General features: G+C 42.0%; 2 protein-coding genes across 3 annotated transcripts; both read right to left on the reverse strand.

Annotated features, from left to right (window-relative positions):
* Nucleotides 1-388: 388 nt before the first annotated feature.
* On the reverse strand, nucleotides 389-9,357 carry LOC106676170 (CD276 antigen). Its single transcript, XM_024799263.2, has 6 exons — nucleotides 9,117-9,357; nucleotides 4,918-5,265; nucleotides 4,134-4,457; nucleotides 3,946-4,047; nucleotides 3,230-3,562; nucleotides 389-3,163 (listed from the first exon to the last, which is right to left on the reverse strand). The coding sequence occupies exons 1-6, from the start codon at nucleotides 9,148-9,150 to the stop codon at nucleotides 3,117-3,119; spliced, it is 1,188 nt and encodes a 395-aa protein (XP_024655031.2). The 5' UTR covers nucleotides 9,151-9,357; the 3' UTR covers nucleotides 389-3,116.
* A 1,013-nt stretch (nucleotides 9,358-10,370) lies between these two features.
* Nucleotides 10,371-17,444, reverse strand: LOC112429842 (butyrophilin-like protein 2). Of its 2 annotated transcripts, none has more exons than XM_024799262.2 (6): nucleotides 17,262-17,444; nucleotides 15,555-15,902; nucleotides 13,484-13,816; nucleotides 13,296-13,397; nucleotides 11,377-11,709; nucleotides 10,371-11,310 (listed from the first exon to the last, which is right to left on the reverse strand). In XM_024799262.2, the coding sequence occupies exons 1-6, from the start codon at nucleotides 17,290-17,292 to the stop codon at nucleotides 11,264-11,266; spliced, it is 1,194 nt and encodes a 397-aa protein (XP_024655030.2). In that variant the 5' UTR covers nucleotides 17,293-17,444; the 3' UTR covers nucleotides 10,371-11,263. The 2 variants fall into 2 exon arrangements, with proteins under 2 accessions (XP_024655030.2, XP_076737025.1); XM_076880910.1 differs by lacking the exon at nucleotides 17,262-17,444 and adding an exon at nucleotides 16,719-17,141.
* Between the last annotated feature and the right edge of the window lie 2,221 nt (nucleotides 17,445-19,665).

Consider the following 19,665-nt stretch of genomic DNA (forward strand, 5'->3'; position numbering starts at 1 on the left):
TACAGAAATAAAGTAAACTACAGTGAGGGGCTTCATTTAGTAAACTCATGTTACAGAGTTTGTCGTTTGAATGCTTAAACCACTGCGACCACTGCAGAGAACAACAGCAATCTCTCCTCCTCGACCAGGACAGGTTTACCGTCCTCCTCTAAATGTCACACAATAATAAAATGGACTCAAAACCCAAACTGGACAAAAGGGAAGTTAACCCACAGTTTGCTCATACGTTCACATGAAAGAGGCGGGGCTGGCAGCATGTAACCAATCAAAGGGGGTGTTAGATGGATCACATGACTCCACAAAAAATGATCCCTACGAGCTCCACCTACTAAAACACATTATCAGATAGGGATGAAAAATCTATAAAAGAACACTATTGTGAAAACGAATGCTGCAGCAAATCATTAACCTGCTGATTTAAAGCACAGAGCAGTGAAATAAAGGTTTTGCTTCCAGTCCAGGTTTTGTTGCTGAGCGCGCTCTCAGTGCTGCTGATTATTTCTCAGGTGATGGCTGCACATTAAACTGGACCAACTGAAACTATAACGCTTATTGTCCAACAGCCTGTGGAGCTTCATTTTCATGCACATCACAGTGTGAGTGGTTGAACAGGTGTTCACTGCTATGCAGATGACACCCAGCTTTAACCATGAAGCCAGATAACACTTGCAAATATGTAAGACTGCGTTCTTCCATTTGTGCAACATCTCTAAAGTTAGAAATATCCTGTCTCAGAGTGACGCTGAAAAACTAGTTCATGCGTTTATTACTTCCAGGCTGGACGACTGCAATTCATTATTATCAGGAAGTCCTAAAAACTCCCTGAAAAGCCTTCAGCTAATGCAAAATGCTGCAGCAAGAGTCCTGACAGGGACTAGAGAGAGAGAGCATGAAGTGGCTGCTTGGTGTCTCCAGTGTAGGTCTGAGAACTGCTCGCTGCTCTGCACAGCATACTCTATGTTTGTTCACTTTTTTTCCAAACTGCTTAGACGACCATGACCTGGATGACTGAGACACTACACAGGCTTAGAGTTTAAAGCATCTTGAGACGACTGTTTTTGTAATTTGGGGGTACATAAAGAGAAAGAAAGAAATCTAGAAAGTCAGAGCAGCTGTCTGTGTTATGACCATCAATACGATCATACTTCAAATAGCAATACCGTCATGTTCAATGAATCCAAATCAACCTGATGATCAAATGACCTCAGATGAGCTGCTTCCTCCAACCAAACTAAACCACTGAGTGGATTTGTTCCCTCTGTAGTGTTGAACACGAACAGCTTAGCAGGATGAAGAAAACGAGACAAAACCTCACTGTGTAAGAACAGGATCAGAGCCTGAAGTGAGAAATTCCTCCATGATCTGCATCCAGACTTCAGTAGAGCCAAACAGACTCAGACTGTCTGCTGGACTCTTCCACACATTCAGAGCTCAACATATACACTACACACTAAATAGTTGTTGCTGTTTCAGACTCTGAATCTGAAGCTCAGCAGTGTGTTTCCTGTTTTTCTGTCTTTACATTGTTCCTTAAAGGTTCCTCCAAGTTTTCTCACTGTTCCTCTGATCCATGCAGATCATCATTACAGGCATTCAGCTTTCTTCTTCTACTCCTCCTTCTCTGTGTGTCATGTCCTGTTTGAATCATCCATCTGTAGTCAGGAGCAGCCGCTCCATTACAAACACGACAGCAGAACAACAACACTGGATCAGATTAAATTGTTATGACCGAGGTTAAATTCATAGAACAATAATTATTATAATATGTTAGATCAAAACCAAATTGACAAGTTAAAAAAGGCGAGTGAGAACAAAAAGCGTTACTATGGACCTGTGATCATGCTGTTTGACATCATTGATCAATCACACAGATCAAACTGATTGTTACGGCCCGTCTAGACCAGCGGTCCCCAACCGTTTTTGCGCCACGGACCAGTTTGTGCCCGACAATATTTTCACGGACCGGCCTTTAAGGTGTCGCGGATAAATACAACAAAATAAAACCAGTACCGGTACCGAAAAAAAAATAAGATTTATTCATAATACACGTGAAAAGACCCAGGAAAACCGAGTTAACGAAAAAACGATAACAAAATAACGCTGAAAACCGATAAAAACCCTGAAAACCACACATTTCACACCCGAGTCTCACTCTCGCAGCCCAGCACCAAATGAGAGATCGGTGTACTCATTATCATCCTCATCAGTCTGTGTATTTAAGCCCTCTGTTTCTACTCGTTCACTGTCGTGTCATTGATGTGATGTTGTCCTTCCCGTGTGTTCCCTCAGTTCAGTCCGCCATTCAGTTGTCCAGCCAGTCAGTGTCCGTTCACCCACTCCTTATAATAAACCTCACCTACCTGCCAGTCCTGCGTTTGGGTTCCTTCTTCCTCGCCTCCACACAACATGTGAACACTGCAAGGTCAAAGTTCTGTTTTATATTAATACATCTTCCTGTGTGTGAGTCACCTGGGGTTTGGTTCCTCTCCGGTCTGGCAAAGGGCTGGGAGAGCTGAAGTACCACTGTCAACCGTCATGCCTCATTGCCTGGAGGGTGTTTCAAGTTTAATTGTTTTGTATTAGTTGGTTATATGGCAGCCATTTTGTTTTCCTCTGTGTGTGTCATGTGTTATAGCTAAACCAGTATTAACGTTCCCCCGTGTGTCATTTCAGGAGGTCAGTTTGTCTTATGTTTGCTTGAGGTTTCGTTAATTGTTACCTTGAGCTTAGTCTATTGAGTTGACCTGTTTTGCTGGTCTGCCTGTTTAAGTTTTGGCTTTGTTAAATATCTTTTTATACTTTTGGGTCAATAAAATCCAATTTTTTAAATTAAACATCTGTGTCCTTTATGCTTTACTGCTTGGTCCCTGAGACAATGATACAAACAACATACTCAAAGAAATTAAACCAAATGACAGCAGCATACCTCCAAAACTAACAAAAACAGGAGAAAACAGCGATCAAATACAAAGCCAGTCCACCCCTACATGCTGCTGTGTAAATATGTTGTCTCCATGTAGTTAGCCAATCTGCAGGCACCGTCTCCAGGTGCATATGAGAGACAACATTACGACAGCAGTCATAACACTGATTGATCAGCCGTCAGAGGAGTCGGATCAATGGAGCTGCTTCTGGTCCTGATGTCCCCTGTTTGATCCTGGACCTGCAGAGGAGACACAAGACAGTCAGACACAATCACACAAGCCAGCAAACAAACAGACAAACCAACCTTTGACTTTGAGCAGCACAGTTTTCTTTCTGATGAAGGTTCCCTTCCTCCACACCAAACACTTGTACTCTCCACTGTCTCTCTCTGTGGGCTGTTTCAGGGTCAGACTGAGGTCTCCAGTTTCCAGCAGGTCTTTGTTCATCACAGTTCGGTCTTTGTAAACCTCGTGCTGTTCTTCAAATTGGTTTGGGCCGTTTGTAAACACGTGAGCCTTCTGGAACGGCTCGTAGCGTTCCCATATCACTTGAATTTCCCCCGACAGGTTTTTTGTTGTTTTAAAGGGCAGCTGGACAGACTCCACCCCCTCCTCCACCTCCACCTTCACTGGAATCACTGAAAGAACAGCAAACACAGACAGCAGCAGGTTTTCAGAGGTGTAGAGAAATACCATGTCTTGTTTGAATCATCCATCTGTAGCTTCACTGAATGCTGGAGGTTCGAAGAGTCTAAAGCACAAAGTCTGATTTGTGTTTACGGAGCAGCTCAGAGCAGATCTCGCTGTTCTCACAGGGGGAACGTTATCAGGTTTTCTCCTGGAGGTCAAAGTTCAGCAGGTGTTTGTTCACTTCTCCTTTTACACTCTGATCCTCTTTGATCATTAATATCCAAATTAAATATTTACATATTAATGAATAAATTAGCGGAACAAGTCAAGAAACCCCTGAGGACACCTGCTAACTATATGCATTATGGGTAGTGTAGTATGAGAGACTCACCTGACACCAAGGCATGACGGAAATGAAACAAAAGACTCGCAGAAACAACTACAAGAAGAAGCAGGAAAACCAGGAGAACTGTGGCCCAGGATGGAAACGGTTCTGTGGACAAACAAAACAATATCACATGACTGCTGAACGCTGTACTCAATCTGCACTGACCTCTGACCTGTAGCTACATCTCTGACCTTTGACCTGCAGCACTACTTTCTGTCTCAGGATGTCTCTGTCCCTGTAGATGGTGCAGATGTATCCTCCACTGTCTCTCTCTGTGGGGTATTTCAGGGTCAGACTGAGGTCTCCAGTTCTCAGCAGGTCTTTGTTCATCTTTGTGCGACCACAGTAAAGGTCGTCCTGGTGGTCGCTTCCATTTGAACACCCGTGGACCATCATGAGTTCTCGGTCAGAGTGAGTCCACTTCACTGTGGTGTCCTCAGGCAGGTCAGGTGTTGTGTTGCAGGGCAGGATGACGGAGTCTGAGCCTTCCTCCACCTTCACCTCCACCTGCTGGTCTGAGAGAACAAGAAACCACAGTATCAGCAGCAGCAGTCACACTGATGATAATCAAAGCATCTGTGTTTGTGATGGTCCTGTGTCTTTGACCCAGTCTTTGAGCTGCAATTATAAAATGTTCATATTTGAGTTTTCTATTATATTTACATTCTACTTCATATGGCTTTTGTATTCTTTTAGTGCATCTGACTTTTTTTAGTCAGACCAGTTTGTCTCTGTGTCCTGTCCTCAGTGTGCTCATGCTAGTTTACCTCAGATTTCCTCAGTCATGGTCTCTTTGTCTCCCCAGTTTTGTTTTGATGTTTCCAGACTGGTTGCGTTTATAAAATGTTTCTGCCATTTTTTAGGTTTAGATTACTAGAAAGACCCTTTCTACTACCTTCTACTGTGACCTCTGACCTGTGTCAGCACTGTACTCATGTTTGACTTGTAATTACAAAGGTTATTGGGGTTTTTGACCTTTGACATGCAGCTGTACGTCTGTCAGTTTCAGTTCCTCCCTTTCAGTGCGGATGGAGCAGGTGTAGTTGCCACTATCAGTCAGTCGGGGGTTTCTCAGAGTGAGGCTGAAGTCTCCAGTGTCCAGAGCATCAGGCCTCATTGACGTGCGCCCACTGTAACGCTGTTTTTGTCCGCTCAGATCATTAGTTTCTTCTTGTGTCAGATGGACAGATTTGGGGTTGAGATCAGTGCGAGTCCATATCATTGTGGGGTCCTCAACTACAAAACCTGTGTACTGACAGGGCAGCAGGACAGACTTTGCCCCCTCATACACCTCCACCATCACAGCCAGGACATGATGCGAAACTGGGAGACACAAAAAACAGAAACACTAATTAACTATAATTAGCCCATATAATGAGGATAGAAAGAGACTGAAATCCCCCTGACTTTTCTCTCCCTACATCTGAGCAAGTGTGGAAAGGTTTAATATCATTTATGTGTGAAATAATAAAGCTCTAAAAAAGAGCTTTTCCATACAGTGGGATGCAAAAGTTTGGGCAACCTTGTTAATAGTCATTATTTTCCTGTATAAATCGTTGGTTGTTACAATAAAAAATGTCAGTTAAATATATCATATAGGAGACACACAGTGATATTTGAGAAGTGAAATGAAGTTTATTGGATTTACAGAAAGTGTGCAATAATTGTTTAAACAAAATCAGGCGGGCGCATAAATTTGGGCACTGTTGTCATTTTATTGATTCTAAAACCTTTAGAACTAATTATTGGCTCGGTAAGCTCAGTGACCCCTGACCTACATACACAGGTGTATGTAGAAAGTGTAGCTGCACTGCAGGAGCTACGTTTCAGATAACAGAAAATTGCTGTCTGGGTTTCCCATGAACTGTTGAAAGACTGCACGAGATGAATTCAAGCTATCTAATGGATAGCCACAGATAGTGGATATCTAATTATGCAATTAGACCCATTAGTCTGACACAGAGACAGACAACTATTCACACCTACGGGCAAATTAGAATCACAGATTAACCTCAACCCCACTGACTGCATGTCTTTGGACTGTGGGAGGAAATCCTGAGAGAACCCACTCATAAACGAGGAGAACATGCAAACTCCACACAGAAAGGCCAGATGCTGCAGTGAACTCAGGACGTTCTTACAGTGCATCAGTAAACTCATCGACTCGTGAATTTTCTTCTCTCCTTTTTAAATCCTGCCCTCTGAGGCAGCATCAGAATTATGATGCGAATGATCTGTTGCCAAGATCAGCTCCGTCTCCTCTGGTTCATGTGTTTCTTTTATCTTTTTGTTTCTTAATTTCTATTTGTGTTGTTTCAGTTATTAAAAATGTATCTGGTGTACAGTATGATGATGTCTAAGGCAGGACAGGCAGGAGGAAAACATGGGTGGAGGAGACTTTAGGAAGATGTAATAAATGACTAGAGCACAAATAGAAATGAACAGCATATCGCCAACTGCTCTATTGGTAAGAGAAAGAACAACAAATGTACAACATCTGGAAAATAAACATCTAAAAATTCACAGCTACATAAATCCACTTAAATCTTATCATGGTGTGTGTGTGTGTGTGTGTGTGTGTGTGTGTGTGTGTGTGTGTGTGTGTGTGTGTGTGTGTGTGTGTGTGTGAGAGAGCGAGCGAGCGCGTGTATGTCTTCATCACAAAATGTACTTGAAAATGAGGGTGGGAATCTGCTAATCATTTTTCTTTTATTTAGTTGGACACTTACAAAGTTAATTATTATGTGATAATTTAATTAAAAAAGAATCATTGATAGTAAATATTTCCAGATCTACTATCACTCCAGTAATAAGGACGTCAAATTGAAGATGAAATTTAAAAAAAGCACGGTACGCCTAACTTTAAAAAGTTAGGCGTACACACATTTTATAATAATTGATATAATATAATGTGTTTTTCTGGATACACTGTGCTTTTTCAGCATTCAAAGATTGATGACACCGTGTCAGAGCACTGGCTATGAATTTCAGAAGGATCAGGCCTTAACTTAACAGAAAAGTTAGCAATAGTTCTTTTCCTATTACAGCTACATCCACTTCTGTCGTGCCTAGGCTGCTCATAGGGCTGGGTATCATCACTGATTTCTATAATCGATTCCGGTTTTCAAAGTCCCGATTCGATTCAACTTAGCCTCAGACAGTCAGAAATATTATAATTCTGATCATTTATCAGTACTGACTTCATCAGCATTGTGAACATCACAGCAGATGCCTTTGTGTGAAAGTAACTGAGAATAAAACACAGAAAAACATGAAGGAGATTTTCCTGGTCTGGCTTTTTATAGCAGATAACCTTAAAAATATTCTACAATGTTCTGCATATAAAGTTTAAATTTCTTCAGTATTGAACAACAGAAAAAATAGGCTTTCTTGTCCGAGGTCATTTAAGTGAAAAAATAAAAAGAAAAGAAAAAGACAGCAGCCACAGCCTGTAAACAACGGTAGACTGGTGGGTAATAAGCGAATGAATAATACAGAAAACAGAGATTGGAGACGGGAAACTGTTCTTGAAGTACAGAGAGAGAGAGAGAGAGAGCTAGCTGTGCATGAAGTGTGATTTTAATAGTCGTGGAAGCAAAACAGCAAAGTTCATGACGACATTGATCAAATGTGAAGCGTAGTTTGCTGCTTCTTTTGCTGCTGGCTCGGTGGATTTTGGTTGGAGAGACAAAACCTGCAGCTCAGAATCAGCGCAAAAAGACGTAAACACAGCGGACGCATCAGGATCGCTAAGCTCCGACAGCGTGTCCGTCTGCGGGCCGTCGGGTGAGAAAGCCGAGAAAGACAAAGCTGATTCTGATGCGTCGGCTCTGTGTTTACGTCTTTGTGTGGAGTCCGTGTACCTGCTCTCATCTGCTGTTTGGTTGTTGTTGAAATGGTTTTGTGAGCTTTAATCTGAGAATCTGGCGTTTCTGGCAAAACACAGTTATGTTTAAAAGTCGATTCAGGATTTAATGAATTGATATCGCTTTATTCAAGCTACTCACCTCCCACTTCCACCTACACTTTCTACTGGACCACGGCCAATCAGAGAGGTCCCGCCCCTGACTATCTCTGATTGGTTTAGTCCACGATAGGGGCATAATGTGTGTCTGTTGTTGACCACAGGGAAGGTTGCAGATTTTTTTTTTTTTTTTTTTTGCTACCCGAACATTTGGTCGCACAGATGCAACCAAATATTTTTTAGTCGCACCACTGAAAAATTTGGTCGTATTTGCGACCAAACTGGTCGCACTCTAGAGCCCTGAAAGTACTTTTTCAATTTTCAGGTTTTAAAGATGTTTTTGAAAATAACTATGAAATCAGTTAACAAATCAGCCATGCAGTGTGATGAAAGGAGCTCTCTGATTGGTTAGAGTAACACAAACATGCACTGGTGCTAGCATTAGCTTTTTTAGCACATTAGCTTAAGAGGTTCAATGTTGCACTGAGTGTGAATGCTGGAGCGAAAAGTCCTTTAAACGAGCACACACACCTGTTAGTAATGCTAAAGCAGAGCTAATGGTTCAAACAGGAGCTTAGAAAAAAATCCAGGTCAGTCTCCAAAGTAAATTTTAAAATTAATTCCAACATGTATTTACCAAATCAAAAAAGCTTTATGTCAATGTGTGTGAATCTCTTGGTCTTCCATATCAGACATCTGGTGCTTTGACACACCTGGAACACTGCACAGCCAAAAGTCATCAATTTAAAAAGACCAGAGCACATTTGTGCGTTTGGAACAAACTGTTACAAATAAAACAAAAACTAAATGTTGTTTGTTAAGTTTAACAATGACCTGTGAATCAGTGAAGCTTAAAAAGGCACCAGGATGAACCAGTGTGGGGACTACACAGCACTTTGTTACAACTGACCTGCTGCAAAAGCACACTGTTCCCATTTATTTAGCTGAATCTACAATAGATCTGGCACCAGGCTTCTTTTATAACCTTTAATGTGGCCAAACTTCACTACAGGCAGTATTCTGGTAATATTAGTGAGACAGGAAAGGAAAATTTCTTAAACAGATGAGCAGATACCAGGATCATGAGCATGAAGCCTGCAGATTTCAGCAGGAGTAAAGTAACTGAGGTGAGTAGTTATACATGTTACACACTTCAAATTATTTTAAACAACCGTGCGTGTGTGTGTGTGCATTCAAAGAGCGCTCTCACCGAGTACCAGCAGCACGAACAACAGCAGCAGCATCTCCTTCTCTGGGAAAAACCTTTAGTTAGAAATCACAGTGGTGTTCGCTGCACTGCAAGCATTGGTGCACGACAAAAAGTTTCCTGATAAGAAGACCCTCCTGAGTTCCTTCAAAATAAAATCCTTTACAGAAAAGGACTTTCAACATTAAACTCGGAGGAGAAGCGTTACAGCAGGGGTGCCCAATCCCGGTCCTCGAGAGCTACCGTCCTGCAGCTTTTAGATGCATCCTTGTTCCCACACACCTGAATCAAATGAATGGCTTGTTATCAGGCCTTTGCCAAACATGATGGCATGCTGAAGAGATCAAACCATTTGATTCAGCTGTGTTGGAGTAGGGATGCATCTAAAAGCTGCAGGACGGTAGCTCTCGAGGACCGGGATTGGGCACCCCTGCGTTACAGCATGTCTCACACAGACTACTGACAACTTTTAGCAACATGTGGATTTATATTCTGCTGGAACCTGAAGCTGAAAAGAAGGTTTGAAAGGAAGGACGTCAGTTTTAGTCTCTCTATGTTGAAGTTCTGCAAAACTGACAATAAGTTTTGAACCTATGAAAAATGTTTTTATAGCTTTAAAAATAAAATTCAACTCTTCAAGCTCATGACTTTGTTTTTTTGAGTTTTCCTCTTTCACTCCTGCAGCAGTTCTTATGTGTTAAAAAAACACACAAATTAATAATGATTAAAGAATTAAGTATTATAAGTATTAAGAAAATGTTTGTAATAATTTTTAAAAGGTAATGAACTTGTGCCATGTTGGAGATGTCCGCTGATCACTCTGCACACATTTTTACAGAGGACATGTTTCTGTTTTTTCCACTAACTTCATTTAATTGTCTCCTCTGTCGCAGAGGCTGACTGGAGGCTCATAGAAAGTTGAGAACAGACAGAAAACATGTCCTCCACACTCTGGAAACATGGGCCTACAGAGCTGATAGACGGAGTGTGAAAACGATCTAAAATGAGTTTACGTTTGAGGTTAAACACACATGTGGACTATAAACAGCCGGTGCATGAAGGTAACAGTCAGTAAATGTTCAGAAAAAAAGACCCAACACTGGACGTCCAGAAATGGCTCATAAAAGGCTCAATTCATGATATCAAGTTTGCACAGTGGGTAAGCTTCCTGAAGCTGTGGGAAACCCTGATTTCATCAAACACATCAGGAGCAGCTGCTCCATCACAAACACCACAGAAGAAGAACACTGGATCAGATTAACGGTTAGCCTGTTGTTTTTATTGAACAGGGACAGTGTGAGTTAATGTAAATGAATCAGAAACATAGTGATGGAAACCAGTCAGATTGTAGTTAAGCTGCTTATTTCCAGCTGTACACTCTGGACAGGTCACATGGTCCCAACACTGGTTGCACCACAGTAGCAAATGATGCATTCAGTGCACTGTGAACCCAAACAGTTCAACTCAGTTTTATTTATAAATCATGATAACAGTTGCCTCAAGACAAGCAGGTGAAAAACAGCTGAAGCTGTCAGAGGAACAAACACACAGGCCTCTCATTTGTCTTCCTCTGAGGAGAGCACGGGTCCCTCGCCTTCACCAGGTGCAACACCTCACAGCCCACTGGTTCCACTTAGTTGGTTCCGCTCTCCATTTCCATCACAATGTGAAAATAACAACCTTCTGTTGGCATCGCAACAATTACCAAAATATTTTCTTCATTTTAATTTGCAAAAGTCAAATACACACAAAGCTTAAAAAGACAACAAACAAAACCCCAAAATAAACACAAAGGTAACACTAATCTATGTGTGCAACATAATGCATACAAAAGACACAAGAAAACCAAATGATAAGTGAAATAAAGTGAAGTAAAACCTTTATTTGAAAGTGTTTAGAAAAAGCCCAAAAATGGCTTAAAAAGGTTAAACAGCACAGACTGTAAAGATGGTGAGAAACAGATGAGGAATATGGAACGTCACACAATAGCTGATCACACACAGTGAAGGACTGTGCACACAGCAGAGACAGAGTGAGGATGTGACTGGACTTAAAAGTGAAATGTGTGTTCCTGTATTATCACGCTGTGACATTAAAACTCTCTAAATGAACAAAAAGGCAGAGTGGTGAGGGTAAAACTCAGAGTCGGATCAATGAAGCTGCTTCTGGTCCCGATGTCCCCTGTTTGATCCTGGACCTGCAGAGGAGACACAAGACAGTCAGACACAATCACACAAGCCAGCAAACAAACAGACAAACCAACCTTTGACTTTGAGCTTCACGGTTTTCTTTCTGATGAAGGTTCCCTTCCTCCACACCAAACACTTGTACTCTCCACTGTCTCTCTCTGTGGGCTGTTTCAGGGTCAGACTGAGGTCTCCAGTTTCCAGCAGGTCTTTGTTCATCACAGTTCGGCCTTTATAAACTTCGTGCTGTTCTTCATATTGGTTTGGGCCGTTTGTAAACACGTGAGCCTTCTGGAACGGCTCATAACGTTCCCATATCACTTGAATTTCCCCCGACAGGTATTTTGTGGTTTTGAAGGGCAGCTGGACAGACTCCGCCCCCTCCTCCACCTCCACCTTCACCGGAATCACTGAAAGAACAGCAAACATAAACAGCAGCAGGTATTCAGAGGTGTAGAGAAAACTGAAGGACGGAAGCAGATCTGAGCAGGAGGAACAGGATAGAGATCCTGACACTGACAGAAATTTAAAACTGCTTGGCTTCTCATGTCTTTTGTATAGTCTCGATTATTCTCTAACCCTAAGAGAGTCTCCCAGACTTGTTCTCTAAAAACCTAAAGAAGAATTATGGATTTGATCAACTGGTGCCTTAACGAAACTGACACTCTCCGGGAATTGAGAGAGCCCGATTGTCCTGCAGAGACGTTTGCTGCCAGATACTCGATGGTCGGTTGCGTCGTGTGTCTGGCGACACTCTTGATGGAGGACACTGAACGACGTCTACCAATTCAGAACTATGGTAACAGAGTTCTGGCTGGTTGGAGCTGGCTCAGGCCTGGCTTATTGAAGAACAAGAAGCGGCTACAGCTGTTCAAAATCTCACAAGGCTGGCCTACATGATAGACGATGGGTTGTGAGTACTCAGACCTGGTGACCAGTGACGGACATTACACCAGCTGTAAAACTGGATGCAGTTTTTTCGCCCTAATCAAAACAACTACCATCTTCATCTCATGCGGCCCCCCTGGCACCAGCTGGATGCTCAAGGCAAAAGCTGACGGAAATAACAAAACTCTCCTTTAGATAATAAGACTTTTTGTTGTGACTCTAATTCCCCTCATTCAAGGCCACCCGCATTGATCGAAGATTGTTGACTTTAGCTTAACCGAGTGAAGGGACACTTTCTCTTGGTTGAACACAGAACACATACGCATCACGCTGACCTGCACTCACCCCCCTGATCTCCCAGTTGAAGCTCAGTCTGGGGGAGTTATTTTTTCTCCTCGTCTTTCCTCATGTTGTACATTTTCCATTGTTATACCTCTCTGACCTGTCTTCCCCATGTGATGTTTGTGTAATGTATGTATGGTCGGAAGGGCAAGATGGCGCTGGCACGGCTGGCAGCCTTAACCCGATTTCCCTCGGGATGAATAAAGTATTATCAATCAATTAACGGTCTCATATTTTCTACGCACTGAGCAGCTAACAGCACTGTGACGTATGTATACTAAACTTGAATTGTTTAATCGCATAACATTTAACTTGATCTTGTAACTTGTGCCTGACCTCATTTTCTACCTTTTCCTTATAGAAAACATCATCTTTGTCTTGTTGAGTAAATATTTAAATCCCCATTCATAATAGTACTTTTCATTGAAGTGCAACTCACTAAGGCACCTTTAACCAAATATTGCAAACAATCTGCACCTCACTGATGTTCTTGAATATTGTTATTATTACACTTCTTCTGGATTCCTTCATCTTGATAAAAACCCACAGACGAGAGTCAAAGCAACAACGTTTTGGAGCATGATGGAGACACAAGTGTTAGACTGTTTCTCCATCATTTTTCCAAGTGAACAGAGGGTTTTGATTGAGTTCACTGATCAATGACGGAGTCTGAAGGAGGTTTTCTGACTTCAGGAAAAAACTTGGAAGTTTCTCTTCAGGTCTGCTAACCATCGGCATTATGGGTAGTGTAGGAGGAGACACTCACCTGACACCAAATAATGACGGAATTGAAATATAAGACCCGCAGAAACTACTAGAAGAAGACCCAGGAGAACCAGGAGAGCTGTGGTCCAGGATGGAAATGGTTCTGTGGAGAAACATGAAACAATATCAACATGACTGTTGAACCTCAATCTCCTGCACTGACCCCTGATGTTTTTCCACATCTCTGACCTTTGACCTGCAGCACTACTTTCTGTCTCAGGATGTCTTTGTCCCTGTAGATGGTGCAGATGTATCCTCCACTGTCTCTCTCTGTGGGGTATTCCAGGGTCAGACTGAGGTCTCCAGTTCTCAGCAGGTCTTTGTTCATCTTTGCGCGGCCACAGTAAAGGTTGTCTACATTTTTAGGATGGTCACTTCTGTTTACATACAAATGGACCATAGTGAGTTCTCGGTCGGGGCGAGTCCACTCCACTGTGGCCTTTTCAGGCAGATCAGGTTTTGTTTTGCAGGGCAGGATGACAGAGTCTGACCCTTCCTCCACCTTCACCTCCACCTGCTGATCTATGAGGAAAATGAACCATAATATCAGAAGCAGCAGCAGCCATGCTCATGGTAAAGAGAGAATTGATGTGCTCTGATCTCTGCTACCAGTAAAAATACATATTAATAATATATAAATATCATGATTCTCTCTCTTTTTGTTTAAAATGGTAACTAAACTGGACACTATAAAATCCATACAAATAGTCTTCACAGTGCTACCTTTAGGTAACAACTAACAAGCAACAGAACATGTGTGTAAATAAAGATAGAGACATACACTGTAGCTCAGGTGGCAGAGCAGGTCAGTCACTAATCAGAAGGTCAGTGGTTCGAACCCAGGCTGCCCCGTTGGGCAAGATACTAACCCCATGTTTGCCTACTGGTGGTGGTCAGTGGCGCCAGTGTCCTCGCCTCTGTCAGTGCCTCAGGGCAGCTGTGGCTACAAGGTAGCTGTCATCACCAGTGTGTGAATGTGTGTGTGAATGGGTGGATGACTGAATGTAGTGTAAAGCGCTTTGGGGTCATTAGGGACTAATTAAAGTGCTATACAAATGCAGGCCATTTACCATACACGATCATGATTGGTCATATGGGCTGTTCCATCAAGCTCAACCACTGTTGCTGATTGGCTCTGATTACCCACATTTCCTGACTCCAGTGGAGCCTGCACATCTGGATCCATGAAGAGGACCAGCTGTACTGTACCGACTTGGATTCTGCAGGGTCCAGCCAAAGCTCTCCTACACTAGGCCTCCACTCCTCAGTGTCTATTCAAATTTTATATACATTTCACTACATGTGGTACATCCACAGTACAGATGGCAGCACCTGGTGTTCATCGTCATGTCAAGGATCGCATCTCGGCCCTGCTCTGAAAACAGTTGGCCAGCCAGCATCTCCATTTCAACCCTCCATACGCTCCACACGGTGGTTCGTGGGAACGAGAGATTTGTTCCATCAAGTCAGCTCTACACCATCTCGGAGCATGTCACTGAAGAAGTCTTTAGGACCATACTTAGCAAAGTAGAGGGCATCGTTAACTCCAGGCCCCTGGTTATGTTTATGTCCCCTCAAATGTAGCTAATTTTGATTCAATCCCTCCCAACATGTTGTTGATGCGGCGGCCTGATGCTGGTATGTTCAGGTCATCTACCCAGAAACGGAGCTCCTGGGCCATCATAGATGGAGGCGGTGCCAAGTTTTGGATCCACAACATTCAAAATGATCTGCCTTTCCTCCAGACGTGCCACAAGTGGCAGCTTGAGGCCATTAAGGGAGCGTCACTAATTTCTCATGTTGGCACTTGTATAACACCCCCTTACCACACTACCTCCACACTCACATTATGAATGCATAACCCTGCTTCCTGTTCAATAAATGAATAAATGAAAGCTACTTGATTGGAAGTGGATTCTTCTGGAATAAAGAACAGCTGGCAGCACTTTATCATCCTGTCATTCATAGTTCCAGAGGTCAAGTTTATCTTCTTAAAATGACATCCTCTGTTACATGTTGTACATCGATCTCTATTAGACCTGTGAGCTGCAGGTTTTCTTGCGTATACAGGATGTAAAACCTGAATCAAATCATCCAGATTTAGTAGAAACACCAAAAAATCTACCTGTGAGATTTTGATGTTTGCAGACTGATTACATCTGGAAAATGTTAATGCCATTTTCCAGTTTTCAACAAAAGAAATTCCTTTTCTATCAACCTTAGTTTGACATTTTTCTTTTTGTTTGTTTGTGTTTCTTACCTTTGACATGCAGCTGTACGTCGGTCAGTTTCAGTTCTGCCCTTTCATTTCCGATGGAGCAGGTGTAGTTGCCACTATCAGTCATTTGAGGGTTTCTCAGAGTGAGGCTGAAGTCTAAAGTGTCCAGAGCATCAGGCCTCACTGATGTGCGCCCGCTGTAACGCTGGTTTTGTCCTGTTACATCATTTGTTTCCTCTCGTCTCACGTGGACAGATTTGGGGTCGAGATCATTGCGAGTCCACAGCACTGTGGGGTTCGTAAGTATAAGACCTGTGTACTGACAGGGCAGCTGGACAGACTTTGCCCCCTCATACACCTCCACCACCACAGCCAGGGCATGCTGGGAAACTGGAAGGAGACACAAGCACACAAAACAAAAAACACTAATCACCTGTATGCTGTGGATTTTTCTAGTGGTTCACATCGTGGGAAAAGTGGTTTCAGAAGCCACATTTTCTGCTAAGTACTCAAACATGGATTCTTCCCATCCAACAAAAAGTAACTTGAAGGATGCTTTAAAAACATCAAAGAAAACTTTGATGCACGTCTGAAAAAGACGGAGGTGAAACGTTCTGAGACTCGTCTCTGTTACGAATGAAGTGCTTTTAATCCCTGACTGTAATCTGCAAACGAAGAACGTGTTAATAAACAAGCAGGGGTGACATCACAACTGTGAATACGTGCGTACTAAACCAATTTTGATTTGTTTTCATGTGTCGGGCTTAGAAAAGAAGGAAGTTCTCATTAAGCAGATGAAACATTTTTCATGACAGTTTTTTCAACCCCATGAAATAAAAATAACAACCATAATAACAGCCGTTAAAAACAGTTTGAGAAACGTAATATTGCTAAAGCTTTTAAGAACATACTGATTTCATGAAGTGACACTTCTGCAGCTGTACCACCTGACCTCGACATCTAAACACACTTTTACATGGACACCTTTACTGACGTTTGTCCTGGTACCACCAGCATATATAACACTTCTTAAATGTAATAAAAATATTATAATGCATTAATATTTCCTAGTCTTCACATTTGTTCTATCTCCTGACATGAAATGAACACCAAACATACAAACCTATCAGTTTGTACAGTAACAGTCACAGTGAGACATTCTAATGTATGAAAAACAAAAAAGACCATCTCTACTGTGGACTTTACTGTAAGTCATGTGACCAGAGGACCAGGGAGGGGACCTGTTCAGGGGGATTTCTATAAGGGGGCAATTCAGGACACAAGTTATTCTGAGACTAAGCATTAAAAATGTATAAACACAGAGTAACATCTGGTGTTGAATTAAAAAAAAGAAAAATGTCTATTTGTTGTTTTAGGATTGTTATAACTTTATTAATCAGTGAACTTGAACATAGATGATTGTGCACGTGGCGTTATTGTGAACAAAAACCATTTTTGACACATTAAAGTGCTTTCTATGGTAAACGGGGCTTTTAATATTGTGAGACAAGCTTTTAGTTTTTATACAAAGTACTTTTATTCCTGCCGTGAATCACACGCACACGAGCGCTGACGCACTTCTTAAACAGACACGCGCAGATATCAGGATGATGAGCTCAGCTGTCACGGTGAGACCCGCCCCGCATGAATATCGCATGTAGGGACCACAGTAACTACACAGAGGGGCCTAATGCAGTCAGCTCGTGTTACACACTGTGTGTGTGTCAGTCTGCGTGTGTGCTTTCTTACCGAGGACCTGCAGCACGAGCCACAGCAGCATCTTCCTCTCCGCTGAAAGTCCCGTTAACTCTGAGAAACAGGCGCACACAGCTCGATCACAGCACCGCTGACGCACTGAACAAAGTTTCCTCCTCTGAAGTTACACAGAGACACCTCACAACTTCCTGTCAGAGCCTTCAAAATAAAATCCTTCTGCAGAACTCCAAACATGAAAGTGAGGAGAAGCAGCAGGGCGCACAGAGACTGCAGACAGCGAGCTGCTTTCAGGAACACGTGGTTGATGCACGTGGGTTTATATTAATGTAACCTGACCTAATTACAGTTTTAGTTTTGCAAAACTGACAGTAAGTTTAGAAGCTGTATAAATGATGGCTGTGTGTGTGTGTGTGTGTGTGTGTGTGTGTGTGTGTGTGTGTGTGTGTGTGTGTGTGTGTGTGTGTGTGTGTGTGTGTGTGTGTGTGTAAAATAATAAAAACGAATAAATAATCAAATAAAAAGAAAAAGTATTAATATAATAATATGATCAACTGTCCTCACTGTTATTTCATAGTTTGAGTTTGGACCCCCAAAAAGGTCATGCCTAAAATTCTGACTTTAACTAAATTAATTACAGGTAAATTTTCCATGTATTTTGTTACATAAGTACACTGTAAAATGTTACATTTATCATAATCTGGTCAAATTAAATGTAGTTGGTTGGTATACATGCAGGTTATACCGAAGACGGTTTACTTAATGGTTAATTAAGTGAATAAACAAGCCTTTGATTGCTGTATTTTTGCACAGTGTTCATAGTTTGTGTCATTGTGAGTTTGGTATTTGATTTATCTCCTGTTTTAGTTTTATTGTCAGAGTTTCTTAGTTTTACTTTCATTTTGATTCCCTGGGCTTCCGGTTTTCCTGCCCTCCTGTGCGCCCTAATTTCATGTCAGGTATTCTCTGCTGTTGTAACATTTTATTTTGGTAGTTATGTCTACTGTGTGCTGTTTCTGGTGTTGCTTTCCCTTCTTCTCATATTGAAGAGTTTTCAGTTACTGTGCACAAATGTACTCCATTTGTGTATAGGGGGTTTCCACATACTTCAGTGGAGAGGAATGTGCCATCCTGCATAGACCTGATCCCCCTCTTCTGGCCCTCGCATGTAACATTTTCGAGATCCGCCACTGTTTGAATGCTGGAGTTTCAAACAGTCTAAAGCACAAAGTGTGGTCTGTGTTCACAGAGCAGCTCAGAGCCGATCTCACTGTTTGCCTGCTGATGATGGAGATCTCAGAGGGGGAACGTTATCAGGTTTTTATCAAAGTTCAGCAGGTGTTTGTTCACTGGCACAAAACTTCTCATTTTACGCTCTGATCCTCGAGGACACAGGAGGAGCTTCCAGACCAAACTGTCCTGCAGACTCTCTGAGAAGAACTGACACACAAACTGTGATGAAATTTAGATTAACAAAGTCTGCAGACACGGTTAGCTGTAACAAACGCCTATATGACCATGTGCATGGGAGAGGAAACAGACGGTTAACACACTCATGCGAGCTCTGAGCTCTCGAGGCGTGGCGGCACCTACTTATCCTCCCATAACATCAGCTACTTACTTCCTCTTCTCAGGCTCTGCGGTCTTCACCCCAGCATGTTCAAAACAGATGTCGCCGTTTCAAATGACTTTAAGAAACTCATAATGTAGAAAAAGCAGTTGTTTTCTTCAAATGTCGAGGTCAAAGTAAGTTCAGCTAGTTGTTGACTGTTCAGTGTCACAACTGAGCACATAAACACTTTAAATGACAATAACTAACACACACACACACACACACACACACACACACACACACACACACACACACACACACATAAAATCTTCCTTTACAAAAACCAACTTATAGTTTTATGTGATGTTCTGTATCTCTCATTAAAATATAATTATCATAAACAGTAGAGACTAATTTGTGGACTATTTCAGTTTATTTCTTCCTAAGTAAGCAAGCTTAAATTCAGCTTTCTAAAATTTTACATGTTAAATAAAAGAAATTCAGCTCTTTGCATCACCAGTTTTGAATCTTGTGTATTTTGCTGTTGTTAAATTGTTACAAAACTGAAACTTTGCTGAAGCAGCAGGAACCCTGGCTTCATCTAACACATCAGGACCACCTGCTCCATCACAAACACCACAGAAGAAGAACAACAAGGATTAGATTAAAGGTCAGCCAGCTGTTTTTATTTTGTGTGTTAACAGATAATAACCGATCTAAAAAAGCAGATGGAAAGCTGACAGATTTGAGCTCTGCTGCTCATTTCCATGTGTAGTCCCTGTGCAGGTCACATGACTCTATCCAACAGTCCAGAGAAGAAAGATGAGTAACCTTCCTGTCATGTTCAGGTCGAATCCAATTTACAACTTAAAACACTCATAAATATTG

The sequence above is a fragment of the Maylandia zebra genome, unplaced genomic scaffold (genome assembly GCF_041146795.1).
Source record: "Maylandia zebra isolate NMK-2024a unplaced genomic scaffold, Mzebra_GT3a scaffold01, whole genome shotgun sequence".
Taxonomy (NCBI): domain Eukaryota; kingdom Metazoa; phylum Chordata; class Actinopteri; order Cichliformes; family Cichlidae; genus Maylandia; species Maylandia zebra.

What these genes read in the sequence shown, in the direction of transcription:
- LOC112429842 (XM_076880910.1), bottom strand. Translation starts at nt 16,842, where the DNA reads ATGTTACTCTGTGTTTATACATTTTTAATGCTTAGTCTCAGAATAACT. An exon ending in CGTACAGCTGCATGTCAAAG is followed by an intron (nt 13,817 to 15,554) that starts GTAAGAAACACA and finishes TTTTCCTCATAG; the next exon opens with ATCAGCAGGTGGAGGTGAAG. An exon ending in CCGTCATTATTTGGTGTCAG is followed by an intron (nt 11,710 to 13,295) that starts GTGAGTGTCTCC and finishes CTGTTCTTTCAG; the next exon opens with TGATTCCGGTGAAGGTGGAG.
- LOC106676170 (XM_024799263.2), bottom strand. Translation starts at nt 9,150, where the DNA reads ATGCTGCTGCTGTTGTTCGTGCTGCTGGTACTCG. An exon ending in CGTACAGCTGCATGTCAAAG is followed by an intron (nt 4,458 to 4,917) that starts GTCAAAAACCCC and finishes TTGTTCTCTCAG; the next exon opens with ACCAGCAGGTGGAGGTGAAG. An exon ending in CCGTCATGCCTTGGTGTCAG is followed by an intron (nt 3,563 to 3,945) that starts GTGAGTCTCTCA and finishes CTGTTCTTTCAG; the next exon opens with TGATTCCAGTGAAGGTGGAG.